Source organism: Hemicordylus capensis, chromosome 7, assembly GCF_027244095.1.
Source record: "Hemicordylus capensis ecotype Gifberg chromosome 7, rHemCap1.1.pri, whole genome shotgun sequence".
Taxonomy (NCBI): Eukaryota; Metazoa; Chordata; class Lepidosauria; order Squamata; family Cordylidae; genus Hemicordylus; species Hemicordylus capensis.
Window position 1 is genome coordinate 20,413,318 of NC_069663.1, and position 22,459 is coordinate 20,435,776.

Sequence of the window (22,459 nt, forward strand, 5' to 3'; positions counted from 1 at the left end):
AAACAACTCACTGGATGTATATCTGATCTGAGCAAGAGCTGGATAGAATGAGGAGGATCAAGAATGCAATATTTAAAAATATTCTGTTAAAATGAATTAGAAATTAATGTTCATAATATAATATATAAATCTGAGTAGATGTTCACTAAATATTCCTCCAAAATAAACAACTTGAAAACATTAATACAAAATCCAATAATCTAATTCATAGATACATAATGTACTATTGCTGGCTTTGATAAAGTCTCTTAAAAGTGCCAAAATGTTAGCCACACTCTCAAGTTTTTATATTAGTCTTTTAGATCCTTTGCATTTCAAGACATGGTCATCATCAGTGGCTTCCTTTATACTAGCCAGTGATCCATATACAATGGATTAGGAGAAGGATCCATCTTTCCCTTTTCTTAGAAATTCTTATATCACCTCATGTGGGAACTACAGCTACTGAAAGATAAACCATCTGTCAATCTGTTCCAGAGAACTTAGTTATGTGTTCCACTAAACAAGCTGTAATTACAGGTGCTGGAAAATGTAGCATTCAGACTTTGGATCAATTGTTAAATTTATTTTTATACACTACTTTGAAATCATTTCAAAGTATCTAGGAAACATATCCTATAAACTTCTTCTGCAGATAAATAAATGATTCTAGTCAACATTAGTGCCTTTAGTTACCACAAATGTAACTTTTGGATATCCAAGCCAAAAAGAAATATATCTAAATTATTTTTTCTGCAAACTATTCCAGGCTCACTTAATCACAGCAGTTCCTCCTCTCATTTTACCTGGATTCATCACATACTGACAGTCTCCCTGAAGCAACACAGGACTGTTGTGTCCCAGCTGCTTTCCATCTTTACCCAGATCTCAGAATGTGGTGCTCTGTCCCAGGCCGCCTCAACTGCAGCTCACACCCCACTGCCAGAAGCTGAGGACTCTGGCTGCAGATACGCCTAGAGTCCGTTGATTTAAAACAAAACAAAACAAAAAAACCCAAACACTTTGGCCACTCTTTCCCCCACAATATTAAGACATGGAAATCTCCAGGGTTGCTCTCAGCAGTCACCTGGCGAGCTACTGCTGAATCCTGGAGATGGATCGGCAATTGCCGGGCATTCACTTTTGGGATTAATTAGAAGATAACGTGCCCCCAGAATCCCTTATCAAGGCAACGCGATGGGTTACTCTCTCACTTTCTTGACTCTATGGCAACGCCGGCCGCCCCATTGGTTTCTTCCCGGAAGCATACGCCTGCATTTCCTCTCGAGGAAGGAGGCGGCGGAAGCAGCCAACAAGCCTTCCCGCGCAGTTCCGGAGGCGGGCTTAGCAGCCGGACGTTGCTAGGTTCAGGTAGGTGCTGCTTGGGGGTCCCGCTGGTGGCTCCCCAAGGAGGAGTGGGCGGCCTGAGGTTCTCTCCAGGGCGGCGGGGAGCGGTCTCGGCTTCCCCCGCCCTTTGTGGCAGCCGGGTTCGGAATCCAGTTTCTCTGTTTACACGTAGAGAGGCTTAAATCGGTTTGGGGCCTCGTGGCGTGCGTGCAGATGCTCCGCTCAGGGGTGTTTGTTTGCGGGTAAAGAAAGAGCCAGGGGGACGAGAGCGAGCCAGCGCCTTGGGTCGGAGCCGGCTCCTCTGGGCACCCCCGGCTGGCTGAGATCGCTTGACTGAGAGCCAGAGGGGTCTCCAAAGAGCCTGCGAAGCAGAACCTGCATTCTGCTCCCCCCCTCCCGTGTTAAGCTGCATTCAGACGTGGGGTGAGAGAGGCGCAGGCAGGGTGGTCTCCAAGTCACAGTCGGGTCACAATCCTGTTAGCACTCACCTGGGAGTAAACGCCATTGAGCTGCTGGAACTTATTTCGGAGTGGACGTCTAGCAGGCTGGGTGGCAGGTGTCCACTTGCCAAAGTGGCTTTTAAAACAAAACACACAAAAAACCAGGCTGGATTTAGGGGGTTTGGTCCCATGCAGGGTTCTCTGTAACTATGAATGTTTATATACCGTTTTTCAACCAGCTTTAGAAGAGGTTTCCATAGAAAGAAATGACAAAAAAAATGGTTAAAAATAAATGAATGAGAGGGCTACCTGCCTCCAAAAGGCTCAGAATTTTAAATGCAGCTGTTTCAGTGTGTGTACACATGAAAAGATGCAGCAGTCTAACTTGGAGGTTTATCATCTCTGGGGGGACTAGGCTGAGGCAACATGGACCAAAAGGATTGTGGGGGGCGGGGGGGGAGAAGTATAGGTTTGGGCTCTGATCGACTGTTGCCCCTGAGAAGGAAGGGGCAAGGTATTTATGGAGAAAAGAAGCTCCGATCTTTGTTCACTTATTGTATTTGCCTTTCAAAGAGGTGGGAAGGTGTGCTGTATCTGCATGGCCAGAGCATCTAGTTAAAAGAAATCTGATACCTCTCTTTCTTTGGTCCATACTTGGGCCTCTTCAGGAAAGCCTTTGTTCTTACATCCAACCATTTGGCCTTCCCTTTCTACAGTACTTTATTTGAAAATCTCTGCAGAGCAATTGGTTTTCAAATGAGCTTCTCTGGGCAGAGGTCTGTGTGAGGCTATCTTCTACCTAGTCAGACCATTGGTCCATCTATCTAGCTCAGTATTGTCAGCACAGACTGGCAGCGGCTTCTCCGGGGTTGCAGGCAGCAGTATCTCAGTCCTATCTTGGAGATGCCAGGGAGGGAAACTGGAACCTTCTGCATGCATGTGTAGTCTCCCATTCAGATGCAAAATGGGGTGGACCCTGCTTAGCAATGGGGATAATTCATGCTTCTTACCACAAGACCAGCTCTCCTCCCTGGAGGGACATGGCCTGTCAGACCCTTGGTCCATCTAGCTCAGTATTGTCTGCACAGACTGGCAGCGGCTTCTCCAAGGTTGCAGGCAGGAGGCTCAGCCCTATCCTGGAGATGCCAGGGAGGCTTCTGCAGGAAAGCAGGCAGATGCTCTTTCCAGAGCGGCCCCATCCCCTAAAGGGAGTATCCCATTGGGGAACCCATGTTTTGAGAAGCTATACAAAGATTTTACACACATTGAACATGTGAATGTGGCCTTTGCTACTAAAGAAAGTTGACTTGGGGGTGGGGTCCATTAGAAATGTTCTGACCCTCCTGCTGCTGTTGGACTACAACTCCCATCATCCCCAGCCACTGTGTCCAATAGTGAGGGATGAGGAGAGCTGCAGTCCAGCACCAATATTGTTGAACTCTGCAGGCTATGCTCCCTCCTAGACCCCAACCCTTGTTCAAATGGCTGTGACTTGGGGATTATCTGAAACAAAACCTTCTCCTGGAGTGTGATTTGCATGAGAATGGTGTGTGTTTCAGAGCTGCTCTCTCCTTCTCCCCACAGATCCCATTTTGAAGGAAATAAGCAGCAGCACCTGAGGCAGTTCTCCAGATCCTCCGGACACAGCCTTTGACTTGGCAATCGGCATCCCTGTGCAGAATGGGCACCAAGCTGCAAGAGCAGAACCTGGAGACCTCCCAGGCCGACCCCGGGGAGGAAAAGGATCCAACTAGCAGCCTCTCAGTTGAGCATGAAGACTTGGATGGCGGTGAGCCCGAAGGGGCTAGTGAACGCTCAGGCGGAGTGGCTGACCGCTCAGAGATGCCACAGCAAGCCGCCGAGCAGCGTCCGGCAGCCAGCTTGCAGGTCAAACCAGAGGAGCTGCCGAAAGCAGAGGCATCCTTGGCACCTCCCCCTGCAGAGGTTGCTGCTCCGGTGCCGGTGCCCCCCTTGGGAGAAGGGAAAGGGTCCAAGCGGATGATGGAGGACGATGGCGATGCCTTTAAAGAGATGCCCGACGTCTGCCAGGAAGCGAGAGAGCCCGGGAGGGCCATGCTCCTGCCCGATCTCTTTGGGGAGGCCCAGGAGGCCCACAGCAGCCTGGCCGCTGGCCGGGTCGGTGGCTGCGCGAAGGTGGAGCAGGCCATCCCGTGCCACTCCAACATGGGTTCGGAGAACCAGCGCAAACGCTTCCGGGGCTTTGCCTACAAAGAGACTGAAGGCCCCCAGGTGGCCTACGAGCGGCTCCAGGAGCTGCTCTTCCAGTGGCTGAAGCCGGAGGCCCGCAGTAAGGAGGAGATCGTTGAGCAGCTGGTGCTGGAGCAGTTTCTCAACCTCCTCCCCGAAGACGTCCAGCGCTGGGTCCGGGAGCGCCACCCCGAAAACGGGGATGAGGCCGTGGCCCTGGCAGAAGACTACCAGTTCCTGCACCCGGAGCCTGGAAGGCGGCCCTTCCCCGAGGGGAGGGCAAGGCAGAGGGCTTCGGCACGGAGTTGGCTCCGCTGAAGCTCCCCGAGTCGGCAGACAGGACTGGTTATCGGTGAGTAGAAGAGCAGGAAGCCTTGCTCATTCAGACATTGCATTGTGCACGCATAAAAGTGTTGGTTTACGTCACGGATGCGCAGCATCGGCCTTCCAGTAGATGTTGGACTACAACACCCAACAACTGGAGGGCTGAGGTTCTGCAGTCCTGGTACACATGTACACTTTTTAAAGTGAATGACTGTGTGTGTTCATTTTGAAAATGAACCTGGTACAGACAAGAAGTGTATCTGTGCTGAATGCAATGTGTGAATGACAGTACGTTCGCACAGGTCTGTGCGTCCGTGTACTATTCACTGGGAGTTCTCACATTTGGGCCCCCAGATGATGTTGGATTTTAGCTCCCAAAGGAACATGGGAAGCTGCCATATACCGAGTCAGACCATTAACTCAGTGTTGTCTACACAGACTGGCAGTGGCTTCTCCAAGGTGGCAAGCTAGAGTCTCAGCCCTGTCCTGGAGATGCCAGGGAGGGAACTTGGAACCTTCTGCATGTAAGCAGGCAGATGCTCTTCTCAGAGCGGCCCCATCCCCTAAGGGAGTATCCCATCAGGGGAACCCTCATTTTGAGAATCTATACAAAGATTTTACACACATTGAACATGTGAATAGGGCCTTTGCTACTAAAGAAAGTTGACTTGGGGGTGGGGTCCATTAGAAATGTTCTGACCCTCCTGCTGCTGTTGGACTACAATTCCCATCATCCCCAGCCACTGTGAGGAGAGCTGCAGTCCAGCTGGAAGGCCAGCGTTGTGCGGCCTTAAATCTTAGCCGGTACCCAACACCAATATTGTTCTCCTGAGCTTTTAATGGGTGATGATCTCTTTGGTGCTTTCCTGCAGTTTATGATTGTATGGTGGCAGTCCTGTTTTTAGATGGTTCTACTTTTGGTTTACTGTGCTCTTCAGTCGCCTTGGAAACCTCTGGGTCTAAAGGCCAGGGTAATCTTCTAAAATAAAAACTTGAGCACCACTTAGAATGCCATTTGGATTCTCTGCCTCAAGCCCCATAATGCCTTGGGCTGCCCATGTTGGAGGGAGACTTCTACAGTCCCGGCTTAAACTGTGGGTGGCAAATCTGTTTGTTTTCTGGTTCTGATGAATCTTTGGCTTCCCTTACAGAGTGAGAGAATCAAAGACCTAGTTATCTACCAAGCCAGAGAGAATCCTAGCTGAGCAAGAACAAGCCAGAAACCACCATGCATATTACTCGGCATGAGAAGACCATAACACAACTCTTCACTCCAAGACCTACCTATTCTTGGAGGGACCTTATGCTTCATCCGCCATATGTATATATTAAGGGGTGGCGAAGGGGATTGCCTGCCCCAGGGCTACTCAACTGCAGCCCTCCATCTGTTTGGACTACAACTCCCAGCATCCTCAGCCACAATGGCCAGTAGCCGGGGATGATGTGAGTTGTAGGCCGACATCTGCAGGAAGGCTGAAGTTGCGTGGCCCTGGCCTAGCCTGTGTTGGGTCGTTGCTACATCCTCCACTGGGATGCTCCTATGTGGCACAGGGATAGGTTGGAGCAAGGACACAGCATGTTGGGCAGAGGGCTTGTGATGAGACACTTGGGAAACTGGAAGAGCGCGGCATGTATGTGTAGTAGAGCATTCTGAAAGGTCGCAAAAGGGAGGAGCCTCCTGGTGGTCTTGTGTGTGAAAGAGAACAAGTTATGTGTGAGCCGGCCCAATTTGAACTCTGAACCGGGCCGGTTCGAATCCAGTTCTGGTTCGAACCGGGCCGGTTCGAATCCAGTTCTGGTTTGAACCGGGCCGGTTCGCACACCCCACAGCCTGCTGCAGGCATCTGAACCAGCTTTCTAGGGTGCCCTGCTGTGAATTATTCCACTCACCCACATAGGTATGTAAGCAAGTCGGCCTTATCCTGCCCATCTTCTTGTGTGCGACGGCCAAGATCAGGGCTGCACAACTTGGTCTCTCCAACTGGTTTTGGACTACAACTCCTATCATCCCTAGTTGCAGTGGCCAATAGGGATGTTGGGACCTGTAGTCCTACATCTGCCAGAGGGACGAAGTTATGCAGTCCTGGCCAAGATCATGGTGGCATCCGTGTTTCCCCTTGCATTATTGCGGTTACCCCCACCTCTGTAGAGGGCTGTCTGACCTGCAGTTTCTGGGGTGGGAGAATTAATGCACAGGGTGGGGAAAGACCCTGGAAGTCTCTCGTTTGCCCCTCCAAAACACTCCGGCTGAGCATTGACCACTGGGCTCCTGCCCTCGGGCAGTTTTTTCACTGCACCCTTCGGCTCCGCCAACAGAATGGAGAAAATTATTTTTACTTCCAAATAATACTTGGTGCTTTGTAGCACGACGCTTCATTCAAGGGCTGACCCTTGAATGAGGGAGGAGGAAATCGGCTTGGCTGAGCCCCTCTGCCAAAGCAAGGGCTGGCCTGCAAGTGGCCGCCATCCCAACCTGTCAGCTTCAAAGGGGAAACGCTCCGGGCAAACAGCCAGCGCCTTCTGGCTGCCGCAGCGTCTCCCCTCCCCGACGCTGGTGCTTTCCTTCCCACTGCTTCGCTGCGATCCAAAGCAGAGCCCGGCAGACTGGGAGCGCGGTGAGGCGGGGGGGAAGGAAAGCAGCAGCGGCGGGGAAGAGAAATGTGGTGGCCAGAAGCAGCTGGCTGTTTGCCCGGAGTGTTTCCCCTCTGCCGCCGGGTGCCAGGGAGGGAAGCAGCAGCTTGTCGGGCCGGATTGCTGAGCTCCGCGGGCCGGCCGTTTGACGAGCCCATCTTAGGCCCCCTGCCTCCCACGTGGTCCTGCCCGATCATTGGCATGGGGAAGCGTCTTGTCCATTTTGCACTCAAGACGTACAAAGCCAGCTGAGAGTGCCGTGATGCGCCCGAGAACAGCCTGTGATGGGTACCCCACTGTAACAACTGATATCCCAATCTGCAGTGTTTCCCCTCATTGCCAGCTCCCGTTTTATAGTTGGTGGTCAATGCCTCTGAGGGGATTTGGCCCTGACAGTGCTTTCTTCGTGCGTGGTTGTGATTGAAGAGGCAGTTGCTGGCTCAGCATTGGCATGCCTTCATGTGGGTTTTCATTTCGGGCACGACTGGGACCCACTTCCAGATGCTGGGCTACAACTCCCATAATCCCTGACTATTGGCTACTCTGGCTGGGGATGATGGGAGTTGTAGTCTGGCAAAAGGGCCAAAGTTGGGCAGCCCTGGTTTAAGGGCTGCTTTGAGGGATGGGATGGGAAGGAAAAAGAATCATGTTACCACCACCACCACAGGTTTATATTAGAGGCTTCAGATACAAGCTGAGTGTTTTTCTCCTTGTGGAAACTAAGTTTTTAAATCTCTCCAATGTCCTGACATGATGTAGCTTCCGCTTTTGACTTGTATCCGAGGGCTGGCTTTGAAGCCCTGCTTTATATTTGTGTAAACTTCTGGTGCGTGTATCCGTGGATGAGCCCATGGAATAAAGGGTCTTTGCCCAACAAGAACCTAGCATTCTGTGTCTTCTCTGTGGTGTTGTTCTTGTGTTACATTTATATCCCGCTCTTCCTCCAAGGTGCCCAGAGCATTGTGAGGGTAAACATAACCATGTACAACAACCCTGTGAGGTAGGATCCTAGGCAGTCACTGTGCCAAGTTTGGTCCTGACAGCTCAAATGTATAGGAGACAGACCGACAAACATTCAACTTTAGGTATATAGAGCAGGCTTCCCCAACCTGCAGCCCTCCAGATGTTGCTGAACTACAATTCCCATCACCCCCAGCTGCAATTTATTGTGACTGGGATGATGGGAATTGTAGTTCAGCAACATGTGGAGGGCCACAGGTTGGGGAAGCCTGATATGGATAATATGTCTATAGCCCACTTTTCAACTACTCTCATCATGGGAAACAATTCACGACGATCTCGTATCAGGAAAGTTACATCACTTGCAATAAAACATTTACATAACAAAACACAATAAATCAGCTGCAGAATAGCATTTTAGCCCTAAAAGGCCTGCCTAGTCTTACCATTTTATTTAGCATATCTGTATACTGCCTGTAACTCAGGCTCTGGGCAGTTTAAAACAGCACAGATTAAATCAAAGTTAAAACATTAAATCAATGATAGTCTGGATTTTATCCAGTGATTAAGGCTAGTTTTATTGCTGTCGGCAATTTCTTTTTCTGGTCCAGAACTAGGAATTCACAACAAAGCCTCAATGCTAGTGTCAGATGATTCTAGCGCTGATGGAAAAATAGCTATCCTGGGATGATTATTGTGTCTTCATAGTCTCTTCATAGGAGAGGAGAGCTGGTCTGGTGGTAGCAAGCATGACTTGTCCCCATAGCTAAGCAGGGTATGCCCTGGTTGCATATGAATGGGAGACTTGATGTGTGAGCACTGCAAGATATTCCCCTTAGGGGTTGGAGCCACCTTGGGAAGAGCAGAAGGTTCCAAGTTCCCTCCCTGGCTTCTCCAAGATAGGGCTGAGAGAGACTCCTGCCTGCAACCTTGGAGAAGCCACTGCCAGTCTGTGAAGACAATACTGAGCTAGATAGAGCAATGGTCTGACTCAGCATATGGCAGTTTCCTATGTTTCCTACATTTGTGTGACCTGAGAACTACAACCCTATGCATATTTTGCCAGGGACGTCAACTCATACGGATTAATGAGACCTACTAGCAGGTACAGATGCAGAGTGTTGGGCTGGAAGGTGATGTGATCATGGATAGTTACCATTGGCACCTTTCAAATAGCTTTTCCTGGAGTGCCCTCTTCAGGATTGCATGGATCTTCATCTTCGCCAATAGTCTCCTGGATCCAGTAAAGAAACTTGCAGGCGTTGGTATAGATGCCAGGTTGTCCTGGCTGGGCACAAGGGAAGCCCCCCAGTGATACAATGCCCTGGAGTGTGTCATTACAGATCAGGGGGCCCCCAGAGTCGCCCTATAGGGAGAACAGAACACCTGATGAATGACCTAGATATTGTTCATATGGGGTGGTCCAAGCCCACCTCTATAGATAAATTCATGGAGGACAGGTCTATCCATGGTTACTAGTTTGAGGGCCATAAACCCCTCCAGCTTCAGAGGCAAGATGCCTCTGAATACCACTGCCAGATGTTTATACACTGCTTTTCAACTAATGTTAACAGAGAGAACTAATAAACTAGCTGACCCTGCACAGAGCCTGTGGCATCCCCCTCTCCGCCCCACCACCTCTCTCGCTCGCCCTCTCCGCCCCACCACCTCTCTCGCTCGCCCTCTCCGCCCCACCACCTCTCTCGCTCACCCTCTCCACCCCACCACCTCTCTCGCTCGCCCTCTCCGCCCCACCACTTCTCTCTCGCTCGCCCTCTCCGCCCCACCACCTCTCTCTCGCTCGCCCTCTCCGCCCCACCACCTCTCTCTCGCTCGCCCTCTCCGCCCCACCACCTCTCTCTCGCTCGCCCTCTCCGCCCCACCACCTCTCTCTCGCTCCCTCTCCCCCCACCCGCATACACACACACTGCTATGCATCTCCACATCCCCACGCATGCTGGCTAAGAGAATTAAGTATATACAAGATAAGATGGCTCCCTATCCGCAGTCTAAAAAGAAATACAAGATAGACCCTAGCCACAGCCACTGGAGGAATGCTGTGCTGGGGATGGATAGGGCTAGTTGCTTCTCTCTACACTTAACCTACCTCACAGGGTTGGTGTGAAGATAAACAACAGTATATGCCACTCGGAGCACCTTGAAGGAAGAGCAGAATAGAAATATAGTAAACAAACCTCCACGGGGCACACACACCCTGCTGCCTCCAACAACTTCCCCGAAGAGGGTAAGGGGAAAAAATATTTTGAAAAATAAATCCGCGAGCACCCCAACTGTTTGGTCCTTCCCCCTCCGGGGAGGTGGCCATTTTGGAGGCTGCCACACCTGTGCAATTGGCCACTGCATGACCCATGGCAGCATAAAGGGAGGCCAGCGGGGGAAGGGGCTGAAGAGCCAGCCGAATGGCTGATGGCAACATAAAAGGAGGCCGGCGGGGGGAGGGGGAACCTCTGCTGCTGCCTCCAACAACTCCTCTGAAGGGTGTGTATACACACACACACACACACACACACACACACACACACACACACACACATAATCCGCGAAAGGACCGAACAGGGGATGGTTCGATTCGACCCCGAATGGTTGAACCGAACAGATTCGACGTCAAACACGTTCGTACATCCCTACTCCGGGCACTTCCAGCGTGCCATGCATGCACAGGTCACCCATCGCCTTAGCGCTTTATAGATATTGATTCCTCTTGTGACCTATCACAGATTTGTCCTTGGAAGCACTGAGTGGATAACTGATTATCATGTAGCCTTGCCACCTGGAAAGAGCGGTGCTCCACAGGCTGCACTAGATTGCACATGTGAAAGGTCGGAAATGGGATTCAAAACAGACTCCCCCCCCCCCACTTTTCCTCACCTGGGCACCACTTTGCAGTGAGCAGCGGTGATCACCCAGTTTCGGTTGAGCAATGGCCCGGAGCAGTAGGGCCCTAGGTGGTCATAGAGTTGCCCCAGCCAGGGGTGTTCCGTCTCAAGGCATTCCTCGCCTCCGATGATGCGGGCATGGTGTGCGGATGCTGCAATACAAGCCAATAAAACCAGGAGAGGGAAGGATGCCAAAGGCCATTGTTAGACTATTGGAATACTTGCCATTCTTTTCCTCAGACGTGCAGTTTCGTGGGCTACGTGTTTTGACTTGATGTTTTATTGCTGTGTTTGTGAGCCACCCAGAGAACAATTTGTTATGGGACAGTTAACAAACCAAATTTATCATCCTCATCAAATTCACACCTTTATGGACAAAAACAGGGATGGTGTAACCCACATGGCTGCTTCAGTTGCCTAACGATTCCGCTGCCCAGGTGAATTCACAGATAGAATTGAAAGAGTAGAATATGAAGTGTGCATAGAAACGCTCCTTCCTCATGATCTTTTCACCATGAAATCAGTGCACATGCACATGTCCAGTGATTTTACCGGACATGTCCAGTGATTTCACATGATTTCACTGTACATGTCCAGTGATTTTACAGGATTTCGCTGGACATGTCTAGTGATTCTTTTCACTGGAATTCCCATAAAGAATTGAAGGAGAAGAGAATGGAGGCATAGAAACCCCCCATCCCATGATTATGATCTTGTCACCATAAAAGCATGGCCCTTACCCAGAGGCGTCAGCAGTAGCGACAGAAAGATACCCAGCCCTTTTGTGAGTTCCATGGCAGCAGCAGATCTGCCTGGTGGTGTGTGCAAGCTGATGTTATAAGTGGTGGTCAAAACAAGGGCAAAAGAACTCATCTGGGCTCAGTGCCTGGACTCTTCTGTTTGGTTTCCGCCCCAAGGTCAGCGCACAGGTGTCCAGAAGGGGCCGGGTCTCACGAGTCCACCTGGCTCAACCAGGCAGCCACAACAATAGAGGACAGGGCTGAACATTTCAACCTCAAGATATGACTAATGACTACCACCTTCAGACGTAACGCAGAACTGTAGGTCCAATGGCCCTGCGGTTCCACACACACACCCCATTTTCCCATCTGCATTCGGACAAAAGGAAGAATTCGAATCCCCGCTGGTATCTATGGGAGTATGGGAAACACCTATATTGGGCAGCAGCAATATAGGAAGATGCTGAAAGGCATCATCTCAAACTGCACGGAAGGAGGCAATGGTAAACCCCTCCTGTATTCCACCAAAGACAACCATCTGGTGCTGTGGGTGCCAGGAGTCGATACTGACTCAGCAGCACACTTTACCTTTACCTTCTCAGCAGTCTCACTGGCACACGTGCCACCTTCAACGCTTGCAAGGGCCAGTTGGTGAATGGGGCCCAGGGCCATGGGGCAAGGCAGCGTTTGGCCCCTTGCCTGAAGCAATGCAATACCTGGGACCAGTCCTGAACTATTGAAAACAAGCAGTGACTCCAAATGCTCTCAAGGGGCATGGCATGCTCACAGATTAGCCGTTACCAGATCCAAGATAAGGCCTCGAGACACTTGATGTGAATCTCAATGCCCCCCAAGGCCGATGTCTCTCTGATCTCCCTCCACCACCGAAATCAGAACTGGTCCCCCCGCCCCAGCAATCTGGACCCTGGGGCGTTTCTCGACTTCTTAAAGGGCAGCCATCGTGGAAAAGATTAGTCACATCTTGAGATTACAAGGTAGGCATCTCCCTGTTTCCCCTTCTAGACGGCACTGGCAAAATTCTTGCTAACATTAACGTCTTGCTCACTTCTCACTCCCCTGGCTGTCTGGTTGAAGGAGGACTGGTTTGATGGTGAGAACCTGGCTTCTCTTGGACACCTGTCTTCTGGCTCTTGCGTGGAAACCAGACAAAGAAGGTCCCGAGTGCAGAGCGACCTTTTTTAAAATCGTGTTTTCCTAATCGCTAAGCTTGTTCACCACTTAGAAGTATGGATTCACCAGCGGGCAGACCAGCTGCTATGCATCTCAGATTGCTGAAGATCTTGCTACTGCTGTCTTTTGGTAAGAACAGCCATGGAATAGTGATGTGATTGTGAAGGGGTCTGTGAACTGGGGAAGGAAAGGACTATATGCATCCCTTTCCCCAAACCCCTACCTCCAGTTCCTGTTGTGGGTTCATGTGCCATTGAATTGTTGACCGCGTAGCAGCGGCATTCCTCAAGAATATGCTCCCTGTTGAAATAAGAGTATCTCCTTCTCTGTTTGATTTTAGGAGGACCCTCAAGATGCACCTGTTTTCTTGGGCTTTTAATTGAAATTCATTTTAAACTGTTTAATATGTTACAGTCACTGGAGGTCCTGTGCTGGGGGTGGATAGAGCCGGTTACTCTCCCCCTGCTCAATAAAGAGAATCCCCACGTTAAAAGGTGCCTCTTTGCCCAGTTAGCAGGGGTTAAACAATGGCAATTGTTTTTACTCTATTTTGTTGAATTTAAACTATTTTTCTTCTATTTTATATTGTGTGTTAAATTACTCTATGCTTTCCTGGAATCTATCATCAGTAGAGAGATTGCGCTGATCCCCAATCTAGGAGCACACCGCTCCTTCAAGGTAGGCTGACCCCAGTTGAAGACTGATCTAAAGGCACTGACCAGGCTTAGACACACTTCAACAGCCTAGAGTTGTCTGACTAGGGATTTGCAGGCACTGTACAGCCAGAGTCCACACACAACCCGGCTCTGGACAACAAGACATTATTCTGAAAACAACTGAATAATGACCTAACCAGGCACATGGGGAAGAGTTTTGCAAGTAACCCCCCAGAACCTGTAAAATCAGACTGAAGCCACTTCTAAGTATATGAAATGTATTAAGAAACAAGGATTGCGCACAGAATAAGGAATTGGCGGGGGGAGGGGGATAGGTTGAAACTGGAAGTAAAGGAAGACAAACAGGAATTCAAAAGAAAATACAAAAAAGCATTTACTAACTGACTAGCACTGAGTTTTACGTTAGCCTATCAGTAGCCAGGCAAGGAGTGGAGAGCTGGTCTTGTGGTAGCAAGCATGACTTGTCCCCATTGCTAAGCAGGGTCTGCCCTGGTTGCATATGAATGGGAGACTAGAAGTGTGAGCACTGGAAGAGATTCCCCTTAGGGGATGGAGCCGCTCTGGGAAGAGCAGAAGGTTTCAAGCTCCCTCCCTGGCAGCATCTCCAAGAGAGGGCTGAGAAAGATTCCTGCCCGCAACCTCGGAGAAGCCACTGCCAGTCTGTGAAGACAATCCTGAGCTAGATAGACCAATGGCCTGACTCAGCATATGGCAGTTTCCTGTGTTCCAGGTCAGTAGGCATTACTCTCTCCAGCCTCTCCTCTGGAACACACATTTGCAGATGGAAAAGGGTGAACGCAGGCCAGGCCACTGCCCTCTAGCTTGAAAGCCATTTCATTGGGGGTGAGCCCTGTCTGTAGTACACACCTGTCTGTGGTTCTTCAAGGAGTAGCTCAAAGAGCCTTGGAGAAGCTGCTGCCAGTCTGGGAAGACAAAACTGAGCTAGAGACTATTGATAGTATTGTCTACATGGACTGGCAGCGGCTTCTTCAAGATTGCAGGCAGGAATCTCTCTCAGCCCCCCTATCTGGAGATGCTAGTAGGGAGGGAGCTTGAAGCCTTCTGCTCTTCCCAGAGTGGCTCCATCCCCTAAGGGGAAGAACTTACAGTGCTCACACTTCAGGGCAGACCCTGCTTAGCTACGGGGACAAGTCATGCTGGCTACAAGACCAGCTCTCCCCTCCTCTTGGAGGCAGAATCTTTCTATGTTTGCCTACACAGACTGGCAGTGGCTTCTCCAAGGTTGCAGGCAGGAATCTCTCTCAGCCCTCTCTTGGAGTCGCTGCCAGGGAGGGAACTTGGAACCTTCTGCTCTTCCCAGAGCAGCTCCATCCGCTGAAGGGAATCTCTTCCAGTGCTCACACTTCCAGTCTCCCATTCATATGCAACCAAGGCAGACCCTGCTTAATTAAGGGGACAAGTCATTCTTGCGACCACCAGACCAGCTCTCCTCTCTCGGTTTGTCTTGCAGCATCAGCACACCGTAACCGGATCATTGGAGGGGAGGAATGCAGTGTGGACAAACATCCTTGGCTTTCACTGATGTTTCTCAGAGACATGCCCATGTGCTCTGCAGTATTGCTCAACCAGGACTGGGTGATCACAGCCGCTCACTGCTACACAAGGTGAGTGGGGAGGGAGGGGCGAAGGGAGGGGAAAGGGCCAGCAGTCCTACTCTATGGCCTTTGATGATCAAGGAGTTTCTCTGCAGACCCGAACACATACCAATCATATAGAATTGATGCAGCTAGAACACAATTTGCTTAATATAGGTGGGAGGATAAAGGTCCCAGGAATAAATGGCCAGACCTCAAAATAATATGCTATGCTACTTAAGGGGACTTGAATGGGAGACTACATGTCTGCACCCGGTAAGATATTCCCCTTCGGGGAAGAGCATCTCTGTGCTTGCAGGTCGAAGGTTCCTGGTTCCCTCCCTGGCACCACCTCCAAGATAGGGCTGAGAGAGACTCCTGCCTGCAACCTTGGATGGAGAAGCTGCTGCCAGTCTGTGTAGACAATACTGAGCTAGATGGACCAATGGTCTGATTCAATATATGGCAGCTTCCTATGTCCCCACATTCCTGAGCCTATGAACAGCGATTTTTCTGACCTTTAAAAAGGAAAGAACAGGGGTACAGATGCCCGATTACACACGTCAGCTGTTCTTGCTGCTACTGTTCTGTCTTTTTACAATCGCGAAAGGCTTTTTGAATAGTACTAAACATGTGCACAAAGACACACTTTTGTGGGAGTAGTGATGCAATTCTAGTTTGCTCAGTCATGAGTTAAAATGTATAACCCAGTCTAATGCCTACTGGTTGCAAGAGAGGACACAATCTTTCCCTAGGGGGAGACTGATTGTCTCAACTATCAACTCAACTCCGTCCAGGGCTTTTCTCTCCTTTAACTTTGCAACTCTCAACTTTTCCTGCTTTTAGAACATGGGAGGAAACATCACGTGTTTCCTGTTCAGCACCTACAGGCCAGTATCCATGCCAAATATCCATCTCAAGCAACAGTGCAGTCAGCATGACGATCCAGTCCTTGCTGAAAGTGAGCCTCTATGTTTTTGCTACCTTTCTTGTAGTGAGAATATTGAGATATGGCTTGGAGTACATAGTAAAGAGGTGTCCACAGGGTATGAGCAGATCAGGAACAACAAGAATTGCTGCTTCAACACTAGAAGCCAAACAGCTTTACCTCCCGACATCATGCTAATCCAACTGAGCAGCTCCGTTGACTTCAACGAGTATGTGACCCCCCTCGCCCTGCCTACCAGCTGTCCTTCTGCGGGGGCAAAGTGCGAAGTAATGGGCTGGGGTTCCAACACTGCCCCACAAGGTAAGAGCCACAGGCCCAGATCGCACTAGTTCTCAGTGGGGCGAGAAATCGACGAGACGTAGGAATGCCGCAAGATTCTAGGATTCTTGGATGCCGCAAAATCCTTGTATGCTGCAAGCAGTGTTCCTCTAACAGGGATTCCCAGATGTTGTTGACACCAACTCCCAGAATCCCCAGCTGCAATGGCTTTTGATTGGGGATTATGGGAGTGGGAGTCAACAACATCTGGAAATCCCTGTTAAGAGGGAGCACTGGCTGCAAGATTCTTGCACGCCGCAAGATTCTAGGATTCCCCACTTATTTATTTATTTCTATTGATTTATTCGATTCCTATACCGCCCTTCCAAAAAATGGCTCAGGGCAGTTTACACAGAGAAATTATAGATACATAAGATGGTTCCCTGTCCCCAAAGGGCTCACAGTCTAAAAAGAAACATCAGATAGACACCAGCAACAGTCACTGGAGGTAGTGTGCTGGGGGTGGATAGGGCCAGTTACTCTCCTCCTCCTAAATAAAGAGAATCACCCCGTTAAAAGGTGCCTCATTGCCAAGTTAGCAGGGGTAATCACTTAGTGATAATCATGAGAACAAGCCCCATGAGGGCCCTCAAAATCTGGGAATTCCTACTGCCCGCAGTCAGATTGTTCAAGCACAGCATTCTCCAACAGCGATCCTGAATGTCCATCCCCCCAGATGGGGCTGCAGCTCCTATAATCATGGCTGGGAATGATGGAAGTTGTAGTCCCAATGGCATCTGGAGTCCCGAGTTAGAGAACTTTGGCCTCAAAGACTCCCCAAATAACCTCAGCTTCCTTTCATTTTCAGTGACTTATCCTGATGTTCCTTACTGTACTTCTGTTAAAATAACCTCGGACGAGAAATGTCAGGCTGCTTATCCAGGGGGCGTGAATGAGAACATGGTGTGTGCCGGGGACAAGGAAGAAAGCAAAGGCGCCTGCAAGGTGAGGAGGAGTGTGTTCGCAAGATGAGGAGAAGAGAGCTGGTCTGGTGGTAGGCAAGCATGAACTGCCCACTTTGCTAAGAAGAGTCTGACTTGGTTCACATTTGGATGGGTGACTACATGTGGTCACTGTCACATATTCTCCATTTCCAAGTAAGGCTGGGAAAGCTTGAAACCTTGGAGAGCTGTTTCCGGTCAGTGTAGACCAGGGTTGCTCAATTTTGGCCCTCCTGTAGATGTTGGCCTACAACTCCCACAACCCCTGGCCATTGGCCAATGTGGCTGGGGATTCTGGGAGCTGTGGTCCAAAAACAGCTGGGGGGCGGGCCTAAATTGAGCAGGCCTGGTGTAGATCAGGGATTCTCAACATTGGGTCCCCAGACATTTTTTGACTTCAACTCCCATAATCCCCAGCCCCAGTGGCCTCTGTTTGGGGATTCTGGGAACTGAAGTCCAAAAACATCTGGGGACCCAACGTTGAGAATCCTTGGTGTAGACGATATTGAGCTGGATGGACCAAGGGTCTGACTCAATTTATGGTAACTCCCTAGGTTCCTGTCACCATGAAAAATAACCAGGAGGACATGCGAGATGTTCAGCTGTGATTCCTCCCTCAAGCTCATAAATTCCAGCTACAGTGGCGCCATGTCCTCTAGCTGGAAGGTGCAGGCTGAACAATATCGTAGGAACCTAGGAAACTGTCTTATACTGAGTCTTAAGAACATAAGAATAGCTCAGCTGGATCAGGCCCAAGGCCCATCTAATCCAGCATCCTGCTTCACACAGTATCCCACCAGATGCCTCTGAGGAGCCCACAGGCAAGAGGTGAAGGCATGCCCTCTCTCCTGCGGTTGCTCCCCTGCAACTGGTATTGAGAGGCATCCTGCCTCTGAGGCTGGAGGTGGCCCGTAGGCACCAGGCTAGTAGCCATTGATAGACTTGTTCTCCATCACTTTGTATATGAGGGCAGTTCCTATGCCACTGGTACACACCCACCCACCCACCCAGGGAAAATGGCACAAGAAGCAGCAGCAAGATGGAGGACATGGGCCAGCTGGGGGCGGGGTGGTGGCGGTGGGCTACACATTGGAGACTCTCTTGTTCCTGCTTAGTTCGTTCATAAGAACCTAAGAACAGCCCTGCTGGATGAGACCCAAGGCCTATCTAGCCCAGCACCCTGTTTCACAAAGTGGCCCACCAGATGCCTCTGAGGAGCCCATAGGCAAGAGGTGAGGGCACACCCTCTCTCCTGCTGTCGCTCCCCTGCAACTGGGATTGAGAGGCATCTAGCCTCTGAGGCTGGAGGTGGCCCACAGCCACCAGACTAGTAGCCACTGATAGACCTGTCCTCCATGAATTTGTCTAAGCCCCTTTTTAAGCCATCCAAGCTGAAGCCCATCACCACATGCCATGGCAAAGAATTCCATAGATTAATTATGCGCTGCATGAATAAGTACTTCCTCTTGTCAGCCCTAAATTCCCTGACTTTCATTTTCATGGGGTGACCCCTGGTTCTAGTGTTGTAAGAGAGGGAGAACAATTTCTCTCTGTCCACCCTCTCCACTCCATGAACAATTTTATACACTTTGATCAAGTCTCCTCTTAGTTGCCTCTTTTCCAAACAAAAGAGCTCCAGATGCTGTAGCCTTGCCTCATAAGGAAGGTGCTCCAGGCCCCTGATCACCTTGGTTGCCCTCTTCTGCACCTTGTCCAGTTCGACAATATCCTTCTTAAGATATGGTGACCATATCAGACCATTGGTCCATCCTGCTCAGTATTGTCTTACAGGCCTGCTCAGCTTAGGCCCCCCAGCTGTTTATGAACTACAGTTCCCATAATCCCCAGCCACAGTGGCCAATAGCCAGGGATTATGGGGATTGTAGGCCAATATCTGCAGGAGGGTTGCAGTTTGAGATCCCAGCTCCAGATAACTCATCATGTGTTCTATTCTTTTAACAGGGTGACTCTGGGGGACCCCTTATCTGTAATGGAACCCTCCAGGGCATTGTATCTTTTGGGAATGGCCCTTGTACGGAACCGTCACACCCTGCTGTCTACACCAGCGTCTGCAAAAATCTTGGCTGGATTAAGACTGTTCTTGCAGGAGATCAAGCTCAGTGCTTTCCCTGTCAGAAACCCTGATAGAAACCTCTTGAGTTGTGTTGCACGGAAATCGCCCCCCTGCAAACGCCTCTTTTCACCTCTGTCCTTTCACCCATAGTATTGATGTGAATTCAGTTCGTCCCTGGGTCTGCCTTTTAGTCAATCAAACAGACTCAGTGGGAATCATTTAAAGGCTTTTATTGCTACTGCAGTTTTAGCAATAGGTAATCACTGAGCTTACGCTCTCAAACGGATTACAGTTGGTTATAGGTGCATCTTACATTTATACAAACAATCTGAATGATGCTGACACCCTAGACACAGTATACGTGACAATAAAATGGTGGTCTAAGTATCTAGTACGCATGCAAATGATTCATTGTTCATCTGGTGATTACTCCTTATTTGGTTAAATCCTGTTTTCTTAACTGTCAGCAAAGAACAGTGAGAACCTTGTGAGAACCAAGCTTCATAGATACAATTTAGTGGAGAGAGATAATGATGTTGATCATGAGAGGCAGTAATGTCCCTGAGCTGGGCTGGGGTTACTTTAAGTTAGAATGAGGTTTTCTGGGCAAACATGGAGTTTCTTTGGTTTTCTAAACACATCAGTATGAATATTCCTTTGGAAGTAAGTCTCACTGAATTGTATGGGATGAAGTCCCTGGTAAATGTGCATGATGAGACTGCAGTCCTAAAGTCACATAACCAGGGGTCAAGAAATGTAGGCTCATTTCACCAGCCGGAGAAAATATTTTACCCATCAGATGGTTCCTCGATCTCTGTTGGTACGTTACTCGTCAGAATCCCCCCACCACTCGTCAGGCATCACTTTTCACTCGTCACCGGCAAGTAGGCTAGTGGATTTCCTGAGCCCTACACATAGCGGCAATCCCAGGATAGTGCATATTCCCCCTACCCCTGCTGAATACTAGCACCTTGAATCAACTGATGACCCAGTGATTGTGGCTCTGATGTGCATGTGTAACTCTGAAAGATAGCAACTGACAAAAAGAAATAAACAAACACATAAATAGCTGCCAGCATTGATAAGTGAGTCAGTCTTGTCATTGAAGGATCCGTCTCGATTTCTGAAGTGATGGAATCAATAGGGCAATAGAGCCCCACTTACACTGCCGGTCAGTGTAAACAATACTGAGCTAGGAACATATACTGAACAACGTAGGAACATATACTGAGTCAGGCCATCTGGCTCAGTATTGTCTTCACAGACTGGCAGCAGCTTCTCTAAGGCTGCAGGCAGGAGTCTCTCTCCACCCTATCTTGGAGATGCTGCCAGGGAGGGAACTCAGACGCTCTTCCCAGAACAGCCCCATCCCCTAAGCGGAATATCTTGCTGTGCTCACATGTAGTCCCCCATTCAAATGCAAACTAGGGCAGAACAAGCTTAGCAAAGGGGATAATCCATGCTTGCTACCTACCAAGCCAGAGGCTGCCAGTTCAAATCCCCACTGGTATGTCTCCCAGAATATGGGAAACACCTATATCAGGCCTCAGCAATATAGGAAGATGCTGAAAGGCATCATCTCATATTGTGCGGGCGGAGGCAATGGTAAACCCTTTCTGGAGTCTACCAAAGACAACCTCAGGGCTCTGTGGTCGCCAGGAGTTGACATCGACTCAACGGCACATTTTACCTTTACCACAAGACCAGCTCTCCTCCCCTAGCTGGACCAATGGTCTGACTCAGTATAAGGCAGCTTCCTGGGGGAAAGGGCCACAGTAAAGCATCTGATTTGTGTACAGAAGATCTCAGTTTCAGTCTCTGGCATCTCAAGCTAGGGCTTGGAAAAGTCTCCTGAGTCCTGCCTGAATCCGTGGAGTTGCTGCCAGCCAGGGTAGACAATACTGAGCTAGATGGAAAACAGCCTGACTCAGTAGACAGCAGCTTCCTATGTTCCTATCAAGGCAAGTGCGAGTCATTCCTGAAGGACCATGTTTTGTCAAAGATCACTAAACACTGGACAGATGTTAACCAGCAAGGTCTAGTATCATCACCCACCACCATAAACGTGGATGTGCATAAACCCTCCCTGGAGTCCTTCTGCCCTTAGGTGCCTTCAGAACTTTCCAACAAGATCATACACCAGTGTTTAATTCCTAAAATGAGAGGTGCTAGGACGCAGACACCCAGCAGTCATTTCCCCCCCTTTTCTGGATACCCTAACTACTACTACTACTACTACTACTACTATTATTATTATTATTAAAAATATTTATACCCCGCTCCTCCAGTGCACTACTGCTCGGGGTGGCTCACAACAATAAGGCACAGATACAATAAAAGGAATAAAATTAACTAATTTTGTTTTGTCAGATAAAAAACCACAATTATTAGGTTCAAATTAAAACTGAAAATTATAAAAAGGGAAAGAACTCTTAAATTTAAGTGTTTGGTCCTTGCTGTGGTGAATCAGTGGTGAAGCAAAAGGCACTCTGGACATGCTCAAAGGCCTGGTTTTTATTACTCCTTCAGGATTTTACGTCTGAGCCCTGGCTGGCAGTGAAAGCATTTTGGCTTAAGCCCTGCTGAGTCTTTCAAAACAAACCCAGTTAGACATCTCCCACTGATTCCCCTTCCACAGTAACTCAAAAGTGAACCCCACTGAGTTCATGGGGGACTCATAATGTTGATGATTCTAAGTAGCAATGCGTGTGCAGAATTACAATCTACAAGGACCAGCAGCCCGATCCGACTTTTACTCAGAAGTAATACGAATTTGACAAATATTTATATACCGCTTTTCAACAAAAGTTCCCAAAGCGGTTGACCGATATAAATACATAAACCAAAAATTTTCTATCTTGTTTTCTAATGTGTGTCTCCTGTAAACACACAATGTCCAAATTTTGTTTCTTAAGAAAATGAAAAACTCTATTCCTTTTTGTTTTTGTATTTAACCCATTAATGTTCCAAGAAAGTATCTTGTGATCTTGCATCTTGTAATCCATCTAGTCTAACTAGAATTATGTGTTGAGGGAGCTGGCTGCTCGGAAGATAATTTTTTTTGGTATTTTCGCCAAAATTCTTGTGCTTTGTTTGGCAAGGGAAAAGACCAAGAATTAATTTTAAAAATTTAACAGATGCAAAGGAAAGAGGTGGTCCTTACTAGACTTAAGGTTGTATTTTGATGC

At 49.1% G+C, this 22,459-nt stretch overlaps 2 protein-coding genes across 2 annotated transcripts; both read left to right on the forward strand.

Moving 5' to 3' along the window:
* The first annotated feature begins 1,214 nt into the window (after nucleotides 1–1,214).
* LOC128333150 (SCAN domain-containing protein 1-like) lies at nucleotides 1,215–7,809 on the forward strand. The gene is made up of 3 exons (XM_053268287.1): nucleotides 1,215–1,350; nucleotides 3,351–4,326; nucleotides 5,450–7,809. Exon 2 carries the CDS (start codon nucleotides 3,447–3,449, stop codon nucleotides 4,290–4,292), a length of 846 nt encoding a protein of 281 aa, XP_053124262.1. The 5' UTR covers nucleotides 1,215–1,350; nucleotides 3,351–3,446; the 3' UTR covers nucleotides 4,293–4,326; nucleotides 5,450–7,809.
* Nucleotides 6,694–19,706, forward strand: LOC128332832 (thrombin-like enzyme elegaxobin-1). The gene is made up of 6 exons (XM_053267598.1): nucleotides 6,694–7,038; nucleotides 13,350–13,395; nucleotides 14,866–15,019; nucleotides 15,985–16,238; nucleotides 17,065–17,201; nucleotides 19,160–19,706. Exons 1-6 carry the CDS (start codon nucleotides 6,694–6,696, stop codon nucleotides 19,340–19,342), a joined length of 1,119 nt encoding a protein of 372 aa, XP_053123573.1. The 3' UTR covers nucleotides 19,343–19,706.
* Nucleotides 19,707–22,459: the final 2,753 nt, after the last annotated feature.

Excerpts from the sequence above, each read along its gene's own strand:
- LOC128333150 (XM_053268287.1), top strand. The coding sequence starts at position 3,447 with ATGGGCACCAAGCTGCAAGAGCAGAACCTGGAGACCTCCCAGGCCGAC.
- LOC128332832 (XM_053267598.1), top strand. The coding sequence starts at position 6,694 with ATGAGGGAGGAGGAAATCGGCTTGGCTGAGCCCCTCTGCCAAAGCAAG. Across the intron at positions 15,020-15,984 it reads GCCGCTCACTGCTACACAAG|TGAGAATATTGAGATATGGC; the intron begins GTGAGTGGGGAG and ends CCTTTCTTGTAG. Across the intron at positions 17,202-19,159 it reads AAAGCAAAGGCGCCTGCAAG|GGTGACTCTGGGGGACCCCT; the intron begins GTGAGGAGGAGT and ends TTCTTTTAACAG.